The 22776-nt window shown below is 44.4% G+C and overlaps 1 protein-coding gene across 1 annotated transcript; it reads left to right on the top strand.

Annotated features, from left to right (window-relative positions):
* Nucleotides 1-417: 417 nt before the first annotated feature.
* ERP27 (endoplasmic reticulum protein 27) lies at nucleotides 418-22549 on the top strand. The gene is made up of 6 exons (XM_090041050.1): nucleotides 418-859; nucleotides 3815-3952; nucleotides 7575-7691; nucleotides 12297-12422; nucleotides 19944-20141; nucleotides 21779-22549. Exons 1-6 carry the CDS (start codon nucleotides 641-643, stop codon nucleotides 21824-21826), a joined length of 846 nt encoding a protein of 281 aa, XP_089897176.1. The 5' UTR covers nucleotides 418-640; the 3' UTR covers nucleotides 21827-22549.
* The last annotated feature ends 227 nt before the right edge of the window (nucleotides 22550-22776 follow it).

Genomic DNA, 22776 nt, shown 5'->3' with positions numbered 1-22776 from the left:
AGCGCATGCTCAAAGCATTCACAGTGGAGGAGTCTATGTAGTCCCAGCCAGTGTTGGGGCTCTCTCCAGGTCATTCCCAGGCAGTGGTGTCAGGATTAGGTTGTTCTGTATCCACTCCATGACCTGAGCAGAGCTGAGAGGCACAAGGGCCCTGTCTTTCTGCTAACTTTTATCTCAGAAGCTGAAGGTTTCTCTCTCTGCCAGATGCTCAGTTCCCACTGGCACTGGGAGCACCATATCTGATCAAGAAATAGCTGACGTGTCATCTAGCCAAGCAGGGACCAACATGGAGCAAACAGCAAGGAAGGGAGAAGGCAAGACAATGGCCTCCTTTGGGTTGTGGTGCCTTTTGATCTGCTTCTTCACCTGGGGGGTCCCCTCAGAGTGTGCTGAGGAAGGTCCCTCACCCCACGGTAAGAAAGTGACCTTGAGGTTAACTCATGGAGAGGATTGTGTGTGTGTGTGTGTGTGAGAGAGAGAGAGAGCAACCCAAGGAGCTCTACAGCTGAAAGATCCTTTGGGACCTGCATGAGCCATGGATGGGACCGTAGTGTGGGTGAGTCTCCTCACAGTTCTGTCTTTTAGGATGCCATGAGGAGGACACTGTACCAGCACAGGAGAGAGATCTGCTGCAGTCATCATGCAAAGACCATGTGGGTCTGGTGTGTGTCTCTCTGTGCCTGTGAAGGGTTTGTCCGCTGAGCTGCTATCCATGCCTTCGCTATGCAATGCTGACATTCACCGCTCACTCTCTCCAGGTGCCACTGGAAATGCAAAGAAACCTGTGCTTCTGAATGATATTGAAACCGCAATAGCCTTCATCAGTGCTGCTGAGGTGGCAGTCATTGGATTTTTCCAGGTCTGTTCACACCACTCTCTGTTTCCTGAATAGGTTATTATTTATTATGAGGATTACACTGGAACTGGGGTCCACTGTGCTGGACAAAGACTAAAAGAAGACAATTTCTTTGTGTAGGCATAATGGATTTGGGCAGAGAAGGGATGCTGCATGCAAGTAGAGTAATCAGAGCGAAGGGCTGTGAACATGAGAGAGTTCCATTATTTGTATATGCCTTTGTATATAAATTGGGGGATAAGATGAGGGGCTATATGAGGAAAGAGTTAATCGGATCACAGGCTTAAGAGAAAGGAGAGAAATATTGAAGGGAATGGGGGGACAGGAACCTAGACAGTAGAGGGATAAAGACTGCAGTGTGGGCTGGGGGAGGGGAAGAGGGGTAGTGAGGGAAAAGACTGGTTGATTGCTCCAATGAATAAAGGGGAAACGTATAGAGTTTGAGCTGTAGAGCACAGTGCCAATCCATGGCCCCCAGGCAGCTTGGGCAGCTCCGCCAGGCCAGGCAGGCCCTTCCCGGAGGCCTGCTGCATGCTCCAGGGTAGAGGAGCAGGCCAGAGGCTTGCCCGGTGAACTCAGAGCTTGCTCCACTGACTCCATGTGCCGGTTGTCATTGATGTCTAAGGATCCTGAGGTGCTTTCCACCTATCTAATCCCTCTGATCTGCTGCTGCCACTTTAGACTTTGTCAAGGAGTTCAAGCTTTGTGCTGTCTGAGTGGCAGCTCCCTCCTGGGATGTTCCACTTCTCTCAGTCCTGTACCCCAGACTGTAAGCCTGCTCAGAGCACCCCTGTCCCCCCCTTCCCGCCCCCCCCCGCTAACTCAGAGGAAAGGCTGCACAGCTTCAGAAAGAGGTGATCAAAGAATCATGCATATGCACCAGGGGCAGAGACAAGTCTGAGGGTGTGTGTGAACTTCTCTGACAGGTTCTGCCTCTGAATGTTACCCAGTTCACAAGCTCAGACTACAGCTTTACTGGATTTCCTGGGATTTCTCTCTTTTGGCACTATTTGTATTTGACTCCAACAGTACAGAGTGTGCACATGGATGAAAGCCACTCTTGTACCAAGGGCTGGTACAAATCCTATGTGCTATGTCATGGCTTATCGGGGCTTAAGTATTATCTAGGGTTTGCCTTTGTTCTTTGTGTGCAAACGGATTTCACCCTGAGTGAAGTGGTTGACATTTGGAGTGAGTCACTGCGTACCGTAAAGCAATTCTCTTCCTCAAACCTTTTGTTCATGGTTGAGTCTATCACTAAACCAGCCACACACATATGGAACATGCCCTCCCTTCACTTAGTGTGACAGGGGAAAACAGTGCAAGAAAAGCCCTGTGTGTACGTGAGAAGTGAGATGTTCAAAGGCTCAGAATCTGCCCTGACTGCAACCCAGTTTTTTTTTTCCACTGCAATGCTCCAGAGCTCAAACTCCCTGAGAATCATCCGAGCCGGATTTCTGGTCTCTTGACAAAGCCATTTTGATGCAAAAGCGGGTCTAAAACAGGCCCCAATAGTTGTTTTTCTTTGAACAAGGGAAGTATGTCTTTTTTCCATTCTCCTAAGCAGCTGAACCAACTCTGTTCAGAGCTTTTCTGTATCCAGAAAAACAAACAAACAAAGCAACCATCTGAAATCAACTCCAGACCTTGAGACTTTAAGTCTGATAAATGAAAGTAATGCAAAAATATGTCATTGACAAGAGGAGGCTGGAATGGAAATGACCGACAGAGACGTGTAAGTGCTAGAGAGGGCTGTTGCAAGTGCTCTGATTATACAAAGAAGAAAAAGAAGTGGTTAGACAAAGAAGGAAAACAATGAGATGATTCTTTCTTCATCAGAGAGGATGCCAGAGCTAGGGCGCTGAGTTCAAATGAAACCCGTGATAAAATCACAAGGGCTGAAAGCATTGATTCTTGGATTTACACTGCCCCATTTCTCTGTGCTAGTCTTCTAGACGTTTGGGGTGGGGAGAATGACAGATTTGCCTCATCTTGTCCTGGAAGTAAGAGAAAGAAGGCAATGAGGAGAAAAGGTGCGGGGTAAAGGTGATTAAAGCCCAGGTTTGAGGACTTGTTTGTATGCATGCACACCCATACACACCCATGCTGTGCAGGGAAGAGTGAGAATGGAGGAAGGGAGACGACAAATGTGAAGAAAAATGATTCTGTGTGAGTGCTAGAGTGGAGGGACTGGATGGTGTTACTGGATGTGGCCCCGGTTGCTTCCCACTCCTCACGCTCGGCCAGACTGTGGATTCAGATACACAAGCTCTACAGAATCCCTCGCTATCCATCTCTCTCTCTCATTCACACACAGCGGCCTCCTTGGCCTTCCATTTCCCTCTTTCTGAGCTCTGCCAGTTTATCTGGCTCTCTTTCTTCCTTTTTTCTGGCCCCTAGTAAATACCCTGACTCCCCACACCCTCTCCTTATTCCCCATAGCCTTTTAACTCCCAACATGTCCCTCCCCACTTATCCCCACAGCTCTGCACACACAGCTAGAAATAAGTTGCCAGGATGTCTGTATAGGATGTGGAGGTGGACTGAGAACACGTCTGGGTGGTGAGACTCCGGAGATGTTTAGACAAACAGGCTCCTCTGTTTTCAAGTGGCCCATTTTTTGAGAAAACCTGTGCTAGTAAAAAAATGGCCAGCAGATGTCACTGTTCTCCCTCCTAAATCCCTTTTGCAGCCTGCTGGGGAAAGCCAAGAAGGGAGAAGTAAGCTTGGACTAATATCTCCAGCTCTTTTTAATGTGACTTTCTTGATTCATTTTCTCCCTTTTTCCTATCCTCTTTTCTTCACTTTTTTTTGTTTCTTTCTTCTCCTCTCTCCTCCTCCTTTTCCCATGTGCTCTGTTTTCTTCTGTCTTCTCTTTCTTGTTTTACCATCCTTTTTCTTTCTCTTGTCAGTCTCTCCATTTTTTCCTCTATTCCACGCTCTCTATTATTTTTTCAGGAACCAGAGAAGCCAGAAGTTTTAGAGTTCAGTAGTCTTGTAGGAAAAATGCGAGATGTGCCCTTTGGACTCAGCACCAGCCCTGAGGTCCTGTCGCATTATAACATCACAATCAACACCATCTCCATCTTCCGCAGGGTACGTCAGCCTTGTGGCTCTAGATTCCTTCTATTAGCACTGCTCAATGCACTGAAATAAGATTTTCTATCAGTAAGATCTAGAAGTCTTCTCCTTTTCTCCTTTCATAGAATGCATTCAGAGTGACATGGAGAAAGATCTAAGACAGACAGATGAGTCATACAATACCTGATGATCTCTAGTCATGAATGGCCCGAGATGTCTATAGAAAGCAAGGCCTTGATTCTAGGGCTTCTTGCTGTCCATGGTCACTAGCTTCTGCTGTTATATACAGGACCCTCATGGCTGGATGATCTTCCCGCTCAGGAATGCTCCATGCTCAGGCTGGGGACTGACTGGCTAAGCAGCAGCTCTGCAGAAAAGGAGCTGGGGGTTACAGTGGACAATAAGCTGAATATGACCCAACAGTGTGCCCTTGTTGTGAAGAAGACTAACAACATTCTGGGCTGGCTGCATTAGTGGGCGCATTGCCAGCAAAAGTGATTATTCCCCTTCAATTGGCAATGGTGAGGCCACATCTGGAGTACTGTATTCAGTTTTGGAGTCCCCACTACAGAGAGGATGTGGACAAATTGGAAAGAGTCCAGTGGAGGGCAACAAAAATGGTGAGGGGACTGTGGGAATATGATGTATGAGGAAAGGCTAAGGGAATTGGACTTATTTAGTCTGGAGAAGAGAAGACTGAGAGGGGAATTAATAGCAGCCTTCAGTTACCTGAAGGGGAGTTCCAAAGAAGATGGAGCTGGACTGTTCTCAGTGGTGACAGACGACAGAACAAGGAGCAATGGTCCCAAGTTGGAGTAAGGGAAGTTTAGGTTAGATATTAGGAAAAATTTTTCTCACTGGGGGGGTGGTGAAGGACTGTAACGGGTTATGCAGAGGTTGAAGAATCTCCGTCCTTGAAGGTTTTTAAGACCCGGCTGGACAAAGCTTTGCCGGGATGATCTATTTGGGGATGGTCCTGCTTTGAGCAGGGGGTTGGACTAGATGACCTCCTGAGGTCCATTTCAACTCTACTTTTCTCTGATTCTATGATAATATAGGAGTATAATAGGGTGCTTTCCCCTTGACCCCTATATAGGGGCATGGGAGTGGCATGGAAGAGGGGAAAAGGAGGAGGGAAGAGGTGTGGCTGGAGCATAGAGCACTTGCTGCTCTGGAGAGCTGCAGTGGCCTACAGACAGCTCTTGTGGAACACACAATAGAGAGGTTTCAGGGTTTGTTCCTTGGCAGGCCCCAGAACCCAGAGGGTGCAAGTTAATGTAAAGCCCTCTTTATTTCCTTTTTGTCCCCTAATTGTTTCCTGCATAGAGCTTTAGTAGAAATCTAGTTCACAGGCTAGGGGGAGATTTCAGTTCCTGCTTCAGTGAAGAGAATGATCCAGTTTTGCATGCAATCTAGAAATGGAGACTGCATTTACTGTCACTAGGTGCTGAGAATTGAAACAAAACTCACCTTGTCTATGCTTGCTGGGTTACAAAGATTTTCTTTCCAAGACTTTTAAGGATCTCTTGTTTTCCTCACCAGGAGAAATGGAGGAAAGCTAAAGTGGAAGGCTGCTTTATCAAAGGAAAAGACATACAGAATTCAGATTATCCTCAATTGTCCCTGTTTGCACTTCTGCTTTTGGGGTTGAAAAATCATTTCATAAAAAAACCAGAAAGAAATCAAATCCCTGATCCAGATTTAAAATGTGGTTGACAGTTCACTTGTGTGATTCCCAGGCTCCAATAAGTTTAAACAATTGAGACATTTTTTGCTGAAAGCTTGTGTAGGAGGTGCGGGTCAGATCAAAAAAGAAAAGAAAAAAGAATTGGAACATAAACCACAAATGTGGAATACAGCATTCATCCAAGGAATGGGAAGACATGTTAGCACATCAAAATGATGGCAATCAAACAATGGTCCTTTAGTTTTGTATAGACTGGCAACAACCTAAAATTACAAAACTCTGTGCCTGTCAGAGAGATCAGGGTCTCAGCTGGTGGAACTTGATGCTACTCCAGAGAAGTTAATGGAGTTATGTTGGTTAATGCCAGATAACTGAACTGATAAATACAAAAAAAAAAGACATAATGAAGTGAATGTAACTGTATGAAGTGATAGAAACATCCTGTTTTAAGGTAAACTATTATATACAGGCAGGGCTGTCCTTTGTGGAGGGGACAAAATCAGGGTGACTGCCCTGGGCCCCACATTTTGGGGGCCCCTGCAGAGCTGGGTGGGTACCAGGCGGAGCAGCTGTGGCCCCTTGCAGTGTTAAAGGGGCCTCTCAGGATGATTTGCCCTTGGGCCCCTCACCCCCCTCCGGTCATCTCTGTATACAGGACCCGTTATCTCCCTCATAAGGTGTAATCTTTGTATCATTCAAGAGTATGTTTGGGTTCTGCTTTTCTAGAAATGGAAATCAATAGGTTGAAAAACAAACCCCACTGAAATAAATGGGTGTTTTTCCATTGTCTTTGACTGAGGTTAGACCAGCTCCAAAGATCTGTCTGATATCATTTGCATTGGTTTGGCCTCAGGGGCTTGCTCTTGATTACAGTAGTGTAAGTGGGAGAAGAGTCAGACCTCATTACTTTACGAGTAGTACTGTCAGGAGGAGTATAGCAAAACACCAGATCAAAGACAGTTCTAGTGGCCACAGAATGGAAAAGAAGGGGACTGCATGGCTCTGGAAAAGATAACATACATATGGACACATTTAAAACAATATGGGGTCTGCATGAAGACATCTCCTAGGTTCCATAAGATAAGCACATGTTTATAAACAAGGGATTAAGTCCAAGAGGGATCAACTGAACCATACTGTACTAAATATCAACATTGCAATGTCTCAATTCAACTGACTCCTGTAATGTAACTATATATATACCTGGCATACTTTGGAGTTTGTCTATTCAGTGTTTTCCTTCTCTCAATACCTGGTTGCTAGTAGAAGGACTAAAGTAAACCTTAATAAAATAGCTTCCAAAAAGTAATGGTGGTGAGAGTAAGTGGGTTGGGGAAAAAGGAGGTTTAGGAAAGGGAGGTAGAGGTTGAGGGAGGGGATTTTCTTCTAAAGTTGGAGTTTTCCAGGCTGATTTTTTTTCCTGCTGTACTGGAAAAAATCCTCTTTTTATTGGAGAGATTTCTTGCTTGCACAACGTTTCCAGGAAATCTACACAGGCCCATTCCAGCATTTATTAGTTTTAGATGGAATAAAATAAACAGATGGATTTTTCTAAAAGGATGAGAGAGATGTAGGGAATTAGATTTGTTTAATATTCTCTTTCCTGAACCCCTCTAAATGTTATCAGTTAATCTTCCCTGGCTCCAGAGCTGCCTGTGCTGAAGATACAGGGATGTTAAAATCCTGATGGTTTCCTTTTACTTCATGAAGCTTGTCCTGTTTTGGCTGGGATGCTTAAGGAAGAGACTGAAAAAAAAGAGCAAGATGGGCAGGCCAGCTCCAAGGGAGAACTGTAGGCCTAATAGTCTCAGGCTCACACCTCAGGCTCACACCACTCACATCAGTTCTTGCACCAAAGAATTTGTGCCCACCTGTGTCTCTGGGTAGAGGTAGGGAGGAGACTATTGTATTGAGGCCAATAATGACTGCAGGTGTCTGGCATCACCACAGGTCGATGAGAATCGGCAAGACTTGGAAATCACAGATGGCAAAGAAATGGACGCTACCAGGATGGGCCGCTTCATTCAGATCAATGAACTTCGTATGGTGACAGAATACAACCCTGTGGTAATTAATGATCTGCATCACCCTCACCCAGCATCCTCTCTCCCTCTCCTTTTCTATCTGCCTTGCAGTTATTCAGATTTGGGGGTTATAGTGTGATCTTTTTCTCCTTTCATATGGCTGATATAGAACAGCAACTATAATTTTACATTTAGATGGTTGAATCAGATAATTGCATAAGGAGCAGCAGAGTGTATTGCTGTGATACCTCCTTCATATCTGTGGATCGGGCATTGAGTTGCTATCTGTTCCGTGGTCTGTTCCAGGTGACCACAGCCGCACACTGGATATTTTTTAGTTTTCCACTTGTGTCTGTCTATAATGTCATCTATAGACTCTGGCAGAGTATGTCCATGTGGCACAATCCAGGGCCATGCAGAGATACCCAAGCTAATTCTGAAAGAACCAGTTTAGGAAGTGGCATAGCTGCATTAGTGCTAAATTGCAGCAGGGTTAACACTGCTGCTCAGCATGGCTAATTAGCCTCAGCAGAGTGTCTGGTTAATATGATTGCACTGCTCCTGGTACCCAAACTAGCTCATTCAGAGTTAGCTCAGGTACTTTTAGATAGCTCTGCATTGTGTTGTACAGACATACCCTTACTAGGCACAGAGCAGAGGTCAGAAAGGAAATGCAAACTTGTCTCTATGTACACAGCTCTAGCATTAACTGTTATCCACAGTCAATAGTGCCTCCTTCTGTCTCCAGGAACAAAGGGTTTATCATATTGGTTTCAGACATATGGGCATCCAAACCAGTTTTCTGTCTCCAGATGTGATTGGTGCCAGTTGCATCAGGGAAGATGCAAAAACCCTTGAAGAAAGCAGTTATGGAATAACTTGCCCATAGGAGATGTTTCTTTCTAATCTGTGTGGTTAAGCCTTGAAGCATGAAGGCTTGCAACTATAAAAGTTTGGAACCATTCCACAGGAAACCCTGGTATCATTGCAATTTGCCAATTTTGTTCAGTGGTGATTAACATTAGATGAATTCATTCACCTTGCTGCTTGGCAGCCCACTGAGCTGATGCTTCTAGACCCCTAGTGCCCCTCCACCGCACCAGATGGGCTACCAAAGGCCCAGGGCTTCCCAGGCTCCTGTGCTCTCCTGGGTGTTTGAATCCCACCAGTCCAACAGTTTGGCTGCAGAGGGGCCAAGGACCTAAAAGCCTAGAAGCTGTAGAGTAGGATTGACAATTCTTGTCAGATTCACAGCTTCTCACCAGTGAGTGGCAATGGCAATGGCAATGGCAAATGGCAAAATTGAGCAGACTCCTACTGGATGCCATTCCGTGGTGGGCAAGTGACAGAAATCACATCCTTTTCAGCCAGGTTTCTCGGGGTTGCTACTGTGATGCAGCCTGCCAAGAGGAGTGAATTTTATTTTGGAAACCCCATATTTTACTGTTTTACAATGGAATGTTCTGGGAGTTCAGTTCTGCAAATTTTTTTGAGGTTTTGGTTTTTTGTCCTGATAACAGATGGGGAAAAAAAAATCAAAATCACAAGTTTTCCCAGGATGGGAAAATCATTTCCTGACAATCTCTGTTTGTATCTCTTTCAAACTACCCAAATACAATATAATGTAGCAGTAGATGTTTCCATTATCCTTATAAAGGACCAAGTTTTTTTTTAACCCTTTTAAAGGTTTAGCCTTACTTGTATCTTTTGGCAATGAATTGTATCTGCTAGCTAATTATGCTTTATTTGAGCTGTCAGCCATCACACAGATCTGCTGATACATTACAATCTTAATCTGCAACAGTATGTTTTTCCTATTCAGTCCCAGAGTCCTCTTCCAGCTTCTCACTCCCCAGACTCCTTAGCCAAATCCACTTGAAGTGAGAATGTGTTATTTCATTCCTCTGAAAATACCACCACTGTACCAATGTACCAGTTTTCCACTGCAGTACCCCTGGTACCCAATTTAGTGCCATTCAGTGCTGGGCAACTGACAAAAAATCACATTACTTTCGGCCTGGTTTCTCAGGGTTCTCACTGGTGCAGTCTGCCAAAACAGAGTACATTTTATTTTGGAAGTGCTGTATTTTACTTTATCTCAATCTTTCTTATTCAAAAATCTATTTTAGGCTCATAAACTGGTTTCATTTTAACACATTATAGGCCTGAACAAAAATTAGTTCGCATGGGTCAGATTAGGCCCCATGAGTCCTCTTTCCTACCCATTTCTTGGGCTTTCATAGCTTTCCCAGAATACCCTAATGCTGACCTGCAGCAGAAGCTCCAGCTAACCTAGGTCTTGGCCCTCTCAGGCGATGATCTTAATGGACCCCCATGATCACTCACCTCACCTTCTGCCCTGTCACCTTCTGCCCTTCTCATTAAAAAGCTAGGCAACTGTGGCATTAACGCTCACACAGTCAGATGGATAGCAAATTGGCTGAGGAGCCGCACTCAGAGAGTGGTGGTGGACGGGTCATATTTGACCTGGAGGGATGTGAGCACTGGTGTCCCCCAGGGCTCGGTCCTTGGGCTCACACTGTTCAATTTCTTTATTAGTGACCTGGATGAGGGGGTGAAAAGCAGCCTGTTTAAATTCCCGGACAACACCAAGATTTGGGGTGAGATGGGCATGCTAGATGGGAGGAACAGGATACAGCTGGACCTGGACAGGTTACAGGGGTGGGCAAATGAGAATAGGATGGGATTCAATACTGACAAGTGCAGGGTGCTGCACTTGGGCAGTAAGAACCAGCAGTATACCTATAGACTGGGGAACTCTCTTCCTGAAAGCACGGTGGCAGAAAGAGACCTTGGAGTCATTATCGATTCCAAAATGAACATGGGCCGCCAATGCGAGGACACAGTCAGTAGGGTTAACTGCACCTTGTCATGCATCCACAGATGCATCACAACCAGGGCCAAGGAGGTGATACTCCCCCTCTATGCGGCACTGGTCAGGCCGCAGCTGGAGTACTGCGTCCAGTTCTGGGCGCCGCACTTCAGGAGGGATGTGGACAATATCGAGAAGGTCCAGAGGAGGGCCACTCGTATGATCCAGGGACAGCAGGGCAGACCCTACGCGGAGAGGCTATGGGACCTTAATCTGTTCAGCCTTCACAAGAAAAGGCTGAGAGAGGACCTGGTGGCCATCTATAAACTTACTAGGGAGGACCAGCAGGGAATGGGAGAGACCTTGTTCCCCTGAGCGCCTCCTGGAATAACAAGGAATAATGGCTATAAGTTGTTAGAGAGTAGGTTCAGACTAGACATTAGAAGGCACTACTTCATGGTCAGGGCAGCCAGGATCTGGAACCAACTTCCAAGGGAAGTGGTGCTGGCTGCTACCTTGGGGGTCTTTAAGAAGAGGCTTGATGATTACCTAGCTGGGGTCATTTGAGCCCAATTTTCTCTCCTGCCTAGGGCAGGGGGTCAGACTAGAAGATCTGCAAGGTCCCTTCTGACCCCATATCTATGAATCTGTCCACTTCCCCAAGTGCCTCCTACACCCTCCATTCTTGATTTGTAGTTTCCTAGTTATTCTGGACATGATTTCCTCCGTATCTATGCTGCACCTTGTGGCGGGACAATGCAGCGGATGAATGTCCACTAGAAAATAGGCTCAGAAGGTGAAACTCCAGATATTTGGGACCTCCCACACTGTATGAGGCTTGATGCTCCCAAGTGGAAGGCTGTTACATAAATGTACTCACTGACCTCTCCTTTATTAATCCTGGACTCTGCTTATACTGTTCTCTCCTTCACAGAACATTCTGGCAGGGATTTATACAGCCTACCTCCCTGTGGTTTTGTGTGGCACAGGAGAGGCGGCAGGTCAGCTGCAGGCTGTCCAGAGTTCTGTTTAGTTTGAGGGAGCAGCTGCTGCATTTCAGGAAACGGGAGGGTGAAAAATTAGACGACAAATTGCCCACCAACTAGAGACTGCGCAGAGACTCCATTGGCAGTGCCAACCTTTGGTCTCTTCACAGAGGGCCAGTGTGTGCTTGGTTTCTACCATCCCTGAGGTTGGATGGTGAGAGCCAGCCCTTGCAAGTGGAGGGTTAACTCTTTGCAATCCCAGCTGCCCAACCCACAAGTTGTTATTCCTTTTTAAGAGGGTAGGGGTTTAAGGCCCAACTTCACCACATCCAGCTAATGTTAAAGAAAGAAAATAATTTTTTGGAGAAATCTTCCTGGTTAATACAACAAACTCCGCCAAGGTCGTTGCTGCCATTATTCCTAGATCTCAGTTCCCTGTGTCCTCTGGTTCCAGGTAACAGTCACCACAATTCACTGCCCCATCTGGAGAGCTAGGTACTCTAGCCTTCCATGTCCAGCTCCTTGTCCCTCTGGACTTCAACTTGCTGTCTCGAGAATGTCTCCTCGCCAACTCACTGAACATCCTACCCAAACCTCTGCCCCATGGCCTCCAAACCCTTGCCCAGAAGTTACTCAGACTTGAGGATCCCTTAGGCTGCATATCTCCAGATTCTGGCTTAAAATGACAAACATGGTTACAGATGTGATCTGCTGAGAGAATTCACCTGGGATGTTGGGATTGGTGTTTCTGATAATGCCACAAATGCAATAGATCTAATTGTCACATCTCCCTGTGTCTGTGTGTTGGTGGCTTGTTTGTCTTTGACAGACTGCTATAGGGCTGTTCAACAGTACAGTCCAAATCCACCTCCTCCTGTTCACAGACAAGACTTCCAAGGAGCATACAGAGCGAATGCACAAATACCAGGAAGCTGCAGAATTGTTCCGAGGGAAGGTGAGTACAAAAGAAGGGGAAAAGATACTATAAGGGTGGATTCCTCTGGGAGGGAGGAGCAGTAATTTCTTCCAGGGAAGGCAATCACATACCTGGGGAGAAGAAAGACCAGATAGGAGAAGAGGAGAGGTATCAGGGTAGTTAAGTGGAGGTAGGAGACAGTTCACGAGAGGGAACAAATGTTTTCTTCCTCCTCTTGTTCATCACCTTGCAGGGAAGATGCTTGACACATTCTTTCTCTTTAAAATCACCCTGTAGATTCAAACGGATGCTGAGTTCTTCTTTGCTTCTTGCCCTACATTGTTGCCTTGTACTGTTTTAGAGACCACAAATAGCTGCCATGGTTCATCCTAGCGATGGTTACATTCCACTGGTGTGAGTAATGACTTCTCTATATACAGCATCTTAGAGGCTGAAAAACATTATATACCAATGGACAGCATTATTACTACAATACAGAAAGTTAACCCTTATCCTTCTCATCAGTCCCAAGAAAAAGGATTTTTTTGTAATTGGCTGTGCTGAGGGATTTGCAGGTGGGTCCATTGCGAGTGTTCAATTTAGGGCTCAGGGAGAGTTTTCAAGGGAGGGAATAGTACAGATGGGGATGCTATAGAGAGATTTCCTCTGCATGGTTGGCCTACATTGGATTTGGAAGCCTGGACTCTCCACCAAGTTACCACCAGCTGGCAGGAAATCAAGTAGTAATTTATCAATTGCCCCCCCCCCCCAAAAAAAACAAAAAACAAAAAACAACCCAGAAAGAAAAAAAGTTTATGCAAAACATTTCTGCTTCAACAGACATTTATCAATGTGACTCTGTTTCTTTGGAAATTTCCAAAACAGCTCTAGTAAATCACTGAATGCTGGGTGTGGTAGATGATCTCACCAGTACCTTTTAAAGAGACTGTTTTCTTTTCCCTGTCTTTTTATATACATATCTCCAAACATACCCCCTTCCTGGACTCCACTGGAACGCTCCTCTAACTCAGTGCCTTTTTGTTTATCATCATTTGTTTATGGCACCTCATCCAGTTTTCCACTCACGTGAGCTGCTTACATCCAAACTAGTGAGGATTAACCTTCCAAATAAAATTTCGCAAGACACTGCAATCTACTGAAGTCCAAACAGTTTATTAATTATAAGCAAACCAAATCTTGATGTTCTTACTGAGTTTTTAGTTATTTAATACTCAATCAAGATTCCTATCAAATCAAAGTCAATGATAATTTGTCTAAGTAAAAAGAAGGCTGAAGTATTTGAGATTGGACTTATTGTATTATGTAAAATCACAAACAACTCCAGTGCTATACATAACTGGAGGACTGTACTAACCAAATGACAAATACAGGCTGGCTGGCATCTTCTGGTTTGAGTCATCCCATGGAGAGAGTTTGATGCGTCTCCTAACTAATAGAAGCTGAGGCAGTATCTGGAAGCAATTTTATTCTCTCAATTCTCTCTCTCTGTATACGTATGTGTGTGTGTGTGAATCTTCATTTGCATTAGAATGTATAGAATATATAATATAAAATATTCTATACATTCTAATGCAAATGAAGAGACTTGGATGACATATTGGAAGCACATGAGAGTTTTGGAATGTAACCATCAGTGATGTCTTCAGGAAATCATTCATATCAATTGAAAGGATGGAAGAACAAATGCAGCTCAACTAAACACCACCAACATTGAAGCCATGTTAATATAGCACTAGCTCTACTGGACAAGACATGTCATTAAGATGCCTGAGTGCTGGCTTCCAAAACAGGTCCTACGTTCCCAGCTCACCATTGGCCACTGGTCCACTAGAGATGGTCAGAAAAAGAGATTCAAGGACACCTTGAAGGCCAATCTAAAGTAATCTTTGTCTCTCTTATCTATTTGCCTCCACAGTGAGGTGAGTGGTAGAAATAAATCAATGCCTTATTGTACATCACAGCACTATTGGGGTGATTCAGTGCAAGTGCTGACTGCAATGTTCCTTTTCATATGTACATTAATCAAAGTACTTACACTAGGCATGAGAAACTGCTTGTTTTCTCTGGAGAAGCCTTGTGTTAAAATAAGGCTGCCAAGTGCTTCATTTCACGGCCTTGTGTGTCAGGAATATGATATAGCATGCCTCACTAGTTAGTGGAAACGCATAACATGCCCATTCAGAGACCCTGTAGCTTTTTCAGCATCAGACACTTAGCTCCATGATGGGGCAATGAAACTCTATCTTACTTATGGCTAAAAGAAGCAAATCCAAATATTGTGAATATGGGGAACTTTTGTACCTTGCCAGAGATCTGTAGCCAAACTGTCACTGCCTCTTAAGGAACTAATGACTAGTCTTATGTTATTTTTAATGATCAGTTGTTACAAGCTGAAAGAATTTCCCACCTTTGCTAACGGGACTGGCACTGATGCCAACCTGCTTTTCCGATTTTCTTTCCATAAAAAGAAGTACAAAAGTGGAGTTGATTTTTACTATTTCAGTAATAGTAACTAATATCCAACTAATTGCCATGTCCTTCAGTTAAATTGGATGCACTTTGTCTAATACCAGGCCTCTGACTAAAGATATCCAGCTGGTGACACTGCATGCTGATATTTATAAGATTCTTCACTTACATGCTGAAAAACTGCAACAAGTTTCTCGACCATAATGGTCTTTCTGTTTTGGATGATTCTAGCAAGCTATTCCAACATTGATATCAGAGTTAGATATAACATGAAGGAATCCTTGAGAAAGAATATATACAACTATTTAGGACTTCTGTTAAGTATTTTTCAGGAGATGTAGCAATGCTGCACCTTGCTGCCTACTGTCAAGATGCTGAAGAGGTTTCTCCTTCAGCATCACATGTGGATGAATGCAGGATTTGTTTCAGATCCAGCCTTTAAATATGATCAGTCAGGAATCCTGATCAGAGATCTGGTTTGGCTTTTTGCCTTGATACTCATAATTCTGAAAAGGACTGTGGCTAGTTGTGTAAATTACTGATGGATGAACTTGAAAGCACTGGTTACATTTAAAGGATCAGCAAGTAGACCACATTGCTGCATGTCAAAACAGCAGAGTGAGTTCTGAAATAAGGATATTCATCTGAATAACTGCCTCATTTCAAAAGATTACTCATGGCTGTATTTTCCTTCCCCCATTCAAATGCTGAGCCTGAAAAGGCTTGCAGTATGTCAGGGCTGTAAAAACTCACTTCACCAATCCCATAAGGATGGAGGCCCAGATACCCTGGGAGCCCAAATACCCTGAGAACCTGGACTACAGAAAAGGCTTTCACGGTGCAGGTTCCTGGCACTGTAGGAAGGCACCTGAAACTCCTTAGAATGCCAGTTCCTGGTGAGGATCTAGGACTTCTAGGCTCCCAGCTCTGTGGATCAGGGACCACGGCAGCCCTGGACGGGAAGTCCCAGTTCAGAGCCTGAGTTGTCTGAGTTGCTAGGCTGCACCCTCCATGGAGGAGAGCTAGGAAATTCCAGCTCACTGTGGGTTCCTTGGGCTTCCAGGTTCCCTGTACCATGATATGGAAGCATTCAGGCTGTTCCTGTGTCTGAGAGCTCCTGAGGTTTTCTGAGCAGTTTAGAGAATCCTTCAGAATTGGAGCAACTCCAGGAATCCCTAGAAATTGTAGCAATTGGCCACTCTGTTTTAGATTTAAAAAAATGGGGAAAAAAATTAAATTTTCTGAAGGAATTTAAAACAATATATATTTTGCAAAGGAAGTTTCAAAATTTTACTCATTTTTGTTCCAAGGTGGATTAAAAACTTTCTTGAAATGTTGGAATTACCTGTTGAAGGGAAAATGTTGAGTTTTGACAAACCCTCTTCTACAGAAACAATTCATCAAATTGCAAAATGGTGTTATTTGAATCACACAGTCAGCAAACCTTTTTTATAATTTAGAAGTGCAATGCAGTCGTGGTACTGCATTGAAAGACATGGGTTTTAGATCTTTTGACTAGTTGTCATTTATGTTGAAGGCATGTTTCAGACACTGGCATGTTGGAAGGTTGAGAGAGATTTGGGGAATGGAGACATAGCAGTATGTTACCTATACATTATAGTTTAACAACGCTCAATTTTAGATTTATAATTGAATATACAAGGCCAAATTCTTAGCTGATATAAACTGTCATAGCTCCACTGACTTCTCAGCCTGTCCTGGTGGGGCCATTCCATTTTGTATAGCCATTCACTGAACCAGAAAGAGAGGCTGCTCCTAAATCCTGGTGGTTAGGTTACTTACCTGGATGTAGGAAAGCAGGTTCATAGACCTGAGACATTGCTTAGAGATAACAACTTGAACCCAGGTCTCCCACAGCCTAGGTGGTAGGCTACCAGGTTACTCTGTACTCTCCCATTGTTGACCTGGGGGAACTTCCCAACAAAATTTTAATTTATTCTATTTTTCTTGAAAAGTGTTGATTAGACTAATAGAGAGTTTCTGATTTAAAACAATATATTTTGTTAAAAAACATCCCAGCCAGCTCTGAAATTCTGACTAGAGAACAGCTGTACATTAGCTACAAGTTTGTTCGGGTTATCAGGTCTCAAAGTCTGAGCACTGCCATCAGTTCCCTCCAAAATACTCGACTCCATAGGCTCCCAAACAATAACACTCAGTAATTTGCACAGTCCTTGATGAGAAGACTGGGGAGTATCCAGGCTATGATGCATATTAGCCCTTACGTCTGATTACTTGTGGAATACATTTCATGCCACATCCTGGTACTCATTGGGAACTTGATATTCTAAAACACACTGGAGTCATGTTGTCTAGACACTCTGACAACATAGCCCTCTAAAATTCTATGGGAGATTTCCTTTTGACTGGTCGAGTGAAACAGCCAATATATAGTATCTTATACTTCTTGGCATGTCATGCGTATGAGGGACAGGAACTTCTGCTGTACCTCGGCTTCCTCAGTTTGATTCAAAAGTGGTAACTTTCTTATCATCAAATTCATCCAGGGCAGAAGTTGGGGACTTGCTGACCTCAGGCTTTCTAGCTGATGTCTCACTTACAGCTGGTTTATTAATTTATCTTTAAGTCTTGTGCATATGAAGAAAATAAACACTTAAGAAAAAAAATACCAGCTTCACTGCTTGAGTGCTTCAACCTTAAACCCTCAATTTTTGGTGCTTAAATATTCATTTATTACTATTCTTTTGGGCAATTTATAATCAAAAACTGGAATTTTGATGAAAAAATAACCTAAAATATTACTGACCTTCTTCAGTCACTTTGACCAGCTATAAAGCTGCTATAGGGTAGGCAATGAAATTCACATACCCAGTCAAAGTGTGCTGCCATCCTCTACTAATGAACTACCCTGTGGCTGCTCTTTTCCACAGCTGGGCAGCTAAAAACCAGCCTCCACCTCAATCGCTCATGCCCCTGTTTTTAACAATAGTATGTTGCTGTACTTTGCTTCTTGCCTGATTAGTGCCCCTTGTGCACCCCTGGTTTTCCGGCTTGCTTCCTCATTCTGCTTCTCCTAATCCTGATTCCAGCTTTGCAGTCCTATTCCTGGTTCCTTGGTTTTTCAACTCCTGACATTGGCTTCTTAGCTCTGTACTCTAATCCCAGTTTCTGGACCCTGCCACTGCCATCCAAGTGATCCACTCTGACTGCCCACACTTTGGTCCCTACACTGTTGTTATGTGTGGGACAGGGTCATGATTTGGGGATGTCATGTGCTTACCATTTGTGAGGACCCTTATTTATTTGGCAGTGGTCTATATGCAGACCTCCTATTCTCTAGACTGGATCCCTGGCCAAAATGTGTACCCAGGCCTGAAGTGCATCCAGGTTCAATATACTGTGCTTTTGGGTTTGAATTAGCAAAGTAGCCTCTTAAAACAGCTTGCCATGGCATGAATAAAGAGACTAATCTGGAGTCAACAGAAAAGTGAGAAGTAGCTGAGAGATCTGGATCCAAGGGATGAACTTTGAGCATCAAAGTGGCATAAAGAGCATCTCAATGACTTTTGTAATTTAATGTTGTATTGTTAAAAGGAGGGGCATGTGTGATTGAAGTGAAGGCTGGTTTTTGGCTGCATATAGACCACTGCCAAATAACCAAGAGTCCTCTCGTATGGTAAGTTCATGACATCCTCAAACCATGACCCTGTCCCACACATAACAACAGTGTAGGGACCAAGGTGTGGGCAGTCAGAGTGGATCACTTGGATGGCAGTGGCAGGGTCCAGAAACTGGGATTAGAGTACAGAGCTAAGAAGCCAATGTCAGGAGTTGAAAAACCAAGGAACCAGGAATAGGACTGCAAAGCTGGAATCAGGATTAGGAGAAGCAGAATGAGGAAGCAAGCCGGAAAACCAGGAGTGCACAAGGAGCAAGAAGCCCAGGCAGCTTGCTTCTGTTTGCTGTGCTCTTATAAAACCCTGTATAGGTGGGGACCTCTTCCTGTAGCCCAGGAGGTTGATGACTCAGATTTTGTCCCTGGCTACCCAGGTGGGACCTGGGACTGACTCATTCCCAGCTGAGCCCAGGCTCTTTACAAAGGGATTCTCTGGATAGGACTGAAAGGGGACTGTGGAGATACTTATCATCCTATAGCCCAAGCCTACTCTGGAGAAGGCCCCAATAATTTTTCTTTCCTTTAACTGATGATCTTTCAGGCACAATTCATTTCTGGAAGAGAACAGGCCTCTGGTGAGTGTGTGGAGTGGTCTGTAAGACTGCTGTTACACTCCCCTGGTTCCAGAACCTTTTTACTGCCTCTGTGCCTTTCAATATTTCTCCAGAGAGAGGACTGTCCTTTCCTCTGCACGTCTGATGAATCATGCTCAGGATCTGGATAGAATCCCAGACCTTAAGAAAGCATAGCGTCAACAATGATGGTGTCAGTTAATAGTTTTGTACAACTGTTTGCTGCGAGGGGGTTATATGCCTTGTGTGTCCCACTACTTCTTCCTACTCACGCAAATGCCACCTCATGTCTAGTTATAGCTGCTGACCTAAACACTGGTAAGCCCCTAATATCTACTGTCTTCTTGGGCACCTCTGTCTCTGTCGCTTTGTTATACTCTTGCACTTACATCTCTCTTTCCTTTCACAATCCTTGTTCATAAAGGTGCCTTCTTTTATTGTACTTCTAGGGGCTGAATGCTACTAGTACTATCCTGCCTTTGACCTGTACACCAAGGCCCTGTAAGAGAATGCAGCTTCTTCTCCAGTTGCCATAGAAGCAGCAGAAAACTTGCCTCCTTGTCCTGTAGTGGGATCAGACTAGATAACACCTCCCTGCCAGATTTCATTATATGGTAATACAAGTCTAGATGGAACAAAATAGTGGAAATGCATTGCAGAAGGATGGCCCACATTGGTTGAGGATGTTGTTGATCTAATACTGTACCGTAGTTCTTTTCAGGTCTAGCATCTATATAATGCACTACAGGTGTATCATTGTAAATCTTTGCATGATGCCGTGTTTGTGCAATGAGTTTTTTTCTCTCTGTTTTGCTCTCCCTCTTTCTCTTCACTCTGCAGATCCTGTTTGTTTTGGTGGACAGCAATGTGAAGGGCAACGACCGTGTGATATCATTCTTCAAACTGAAGAAGTCCCAGCTGCCAGCTCTCGCTATATTCCACACCCCAGATGAAGAGCAGGATGTGCTACCACTGGGTGAGGTCTCCGTGGAGCATGTGCAGGACTTCTGCAATGGCTTTTTGCAGAGAAAGACTAAGGTAAGAAAGGGCTGTCCCCTGTGGTTGAGTTGTATTGTTCACATAGCTTCTGAGCAGGAAAATATCAGATGTCTGTAACTCCCTCCCATTTCTAAATATTATAATAAAGAAAATAGATTTTCAGGTGTAGCAAAAATGGCTGGGTTTGGAGATCCCCTGTCTACTGGCATGTGGAGAGATGGACTTCAAGGATGATTGACACTTATTAAATGCAGTTAACACATGAGAAAATGCACATTTAAGCAGCTTAGTATGCATTAAGTACCATCACAGCATTGCAAAGTTGCTCCCTTTTAGGCATGGATTATCTAATGTACTAATTTTAATACATCACAGTATGCCACTGTTGTAAGTAAATTATTGTGTCAGGCTGTGGCCTTGAACCTAGAGCTCCAGTCTGCCATCTCCCCAGCAGAACATTGGTTGGACACAAATGGCCAGAACTCTCTGTCTGGGCCACACACCCACTCCCTGCCACAGGACTGGGCAGCCTAGGTCAGCTGACCCATTACCCCTCCCAATATAAACCCCTGACCTGAAAGAGGAAACGCCGGGGCAGCAAAGTTTAATTTTGTATCCAGGCTACTGCACTACTGGCTTCCTGACAAACTCTCTGGGTACCCAGCTTGACTTGTCCCTGGACCCCAGAGTTTTGTCTGACTCTTTGGATACCTGACCTGATTCTGGTTTTCTAGATACCTGACCTGGCTAGCATCCTGACCCTGTGCTCTGCCTGAATCTCTGGATCTCTGACTCAGCTCCTCAGACAGATCTCCTGGTTTCTGGCTTCCCTATACTCAGACTCAGTACACTGATTGCTGACAACCTGGTATGACAGTGTGACTACAGCCAGAGACTCCAAACCACTCACCTGAGATAACTTCTAGGGAGGAACAAGGAACCTAATCTCTATATTTATCAAGTCCTGGGCATCTATTATGTTTATAATACTCAAGTTACTGTCTTGTATGTGAACTTGTGTGCTAGATGGCCCCATGATGTGCATCGCAGTCCACCAGACTGGCTGGCCTAGTGAATACAGCCAGTTGTAGAGCTGGAGGCTGCAGGGGTAAGAGTCAGTAACCACAAATCAGGAGCCAAAATGCCAAGCCAAGGTCAGGAGTTCAGAATCAGAAAGTCCAAGCTAGGATCAAGAAATAGGTCTGCAGGTAGAATTCAGAAGCCAAAATCCAGGAGCAAGTCAAAGGCAAGGTCAGGAGCCAGAAAAGCTGAGATGTTGCTAGATCAGCAGCTGCTCAGAGACTGGAGACGAGTGTGTTGCGCACAAGGCTCAGGTGCTAGAGGAGTTCCTGAAATGCAGCTCCAGAACCAGTTCGAGGGAAGGGGTTGAGGATTAGCCGGCCTTGATTAGTGTTAACTGGGTCAGTGCACTTCACAGGGGCTGCAGAGCAGGAGCTTGACTGAGCCTTACAGAGCTGAGCCAGACTGCAGTGCAGGAGCCTTACAATATGTGAAAGTTACTCAGAGCCAGTGAAAGTTAGAGGGAACTGAAATGTGATGGGGACAGTTCAGTAGCCCAGGCTGCTTAAGCAGGACATTAAATCTCTTTTCCTCTTAATCCCCATGCTAATACACAGTGGCATCAATGTGGCTTTCTTGGTTTTAATGTGTTTTAGAAAGAAGATCATGGACTAGAGGAGGATGCTGTTAAAGTGGAGCTCTGACTTTCCTCTCAGCTACTGGATATAGCATTGTGCCTGCATCCACAACCACCTGTACTTGGTGTAGAAAGGGTCTAGTGTGCACCAGAAGCTCTGGAGCCCATGGGACAATGGGAAAATGAAGCCAAGTCAACCATGATCAATCCCTCTCTGTTCCATATAGCATACATGCTCTCTGTTCTCTTGATGTCCCTCTCTCTCCTCCTCACTTGTCAGCTCCAGCCCCCTCATTCCACTATTCCAAGAGCCACAGCGTGGTACTGTCTCTATCCTTCTCAGCTTTCCCTGTTTGCTACCACACATAACACGGGTGGTATTAAAACACAGTGTTAAGAACATGGCTTGCAGTTTACAGAGACAGGCTGGTTTGTTTCCTTGATGCTGGAATGTCTTTATGGTTGACTCCCTTTTCTCTAACTGTTGCCATACTGGCTCTTACAAGCTTCTCCTGGTCTGAGAGCTGATCTATTGCTTGAGGTCACCTGAACTTTTCCATTACATTTTACTAAATAAAGCAGAAAGTGAATAACCTGAGTTTTTGTTCAAACTTCCCATGCTTCTTCCTTACCCTTGAACTCAGTAAGCCTAAATATTTCTAAGAAAAGTCCCAGATCTTCTGATTGAATGTAAATAACCTTGTCAGATTACTTATTGGGTGATCATTAGTCTCACCCTACATTTTGGGTGACTTAGGTTTGACTTGGATATCTGCATGGTTTAATGAGATGGAGAAGTTGTGTATGAAGACCTAGGACCACATAGAACTAGATATAGTAATGGTGGGATTGGTGTGTATTGGCATTGCTGTAGGGGACTGCAGACCTGGGATATCAAGAAACGTTGTAGGTTTGTATTACAGTGTATGGTGAAAACCACAGTGTGTAGTGGAAAGATACGTTGCAGTGGGATGGTTGTCTCAGGACTGGAACAGTAAGAAGTGCTATGGAGCAGGA

This window comes from Crocodylus siamensis, chromosome 4 (assembly GCF_052110815.1).
Source record: "Crocodylus siamensis isolate JL-2025a chromosome 4, ASM5211081v1, whole genome shotgun sequence".
NCBI lineage: Eukaryota > Metazoa > Chordata > Crocodylia > Crocodylidae > Crocodylus > Crocodylus siamensis.
Note: the sequence above shows the minus strand (reverse complement) of the source record. Positions and strands in the feature narration are given on the sequence as shown.

What these genes read in the sequence shown, in the direction of transcription:
- ERP27 (XM_090041050.1), top strand. Translation starts at nt 641, where the DNA reads ATGCAAAGACCATGTGGGTCTGGTGTGTGTCTCTCTGTGCCTGTGAAG. An exon ending in CAGAATTGTTCCGAGGGAAG is followed by an intron (nt 12,423 to 19,943) that starts GTGAGTACAAAA and finishes TTCACTCTGCAG; the next exon opens with ATCCTGTTTGTTTTGGTGGA. An exon ending in TTTTGCAGAGAAAGACTAAG is followed by an intron (nt 20,142 to 21,778) that starts GTAAGAAAGGGC and finishes AATGTGTTTTAG; the next exon opens with AAAGAAGATCATGGACTAGA.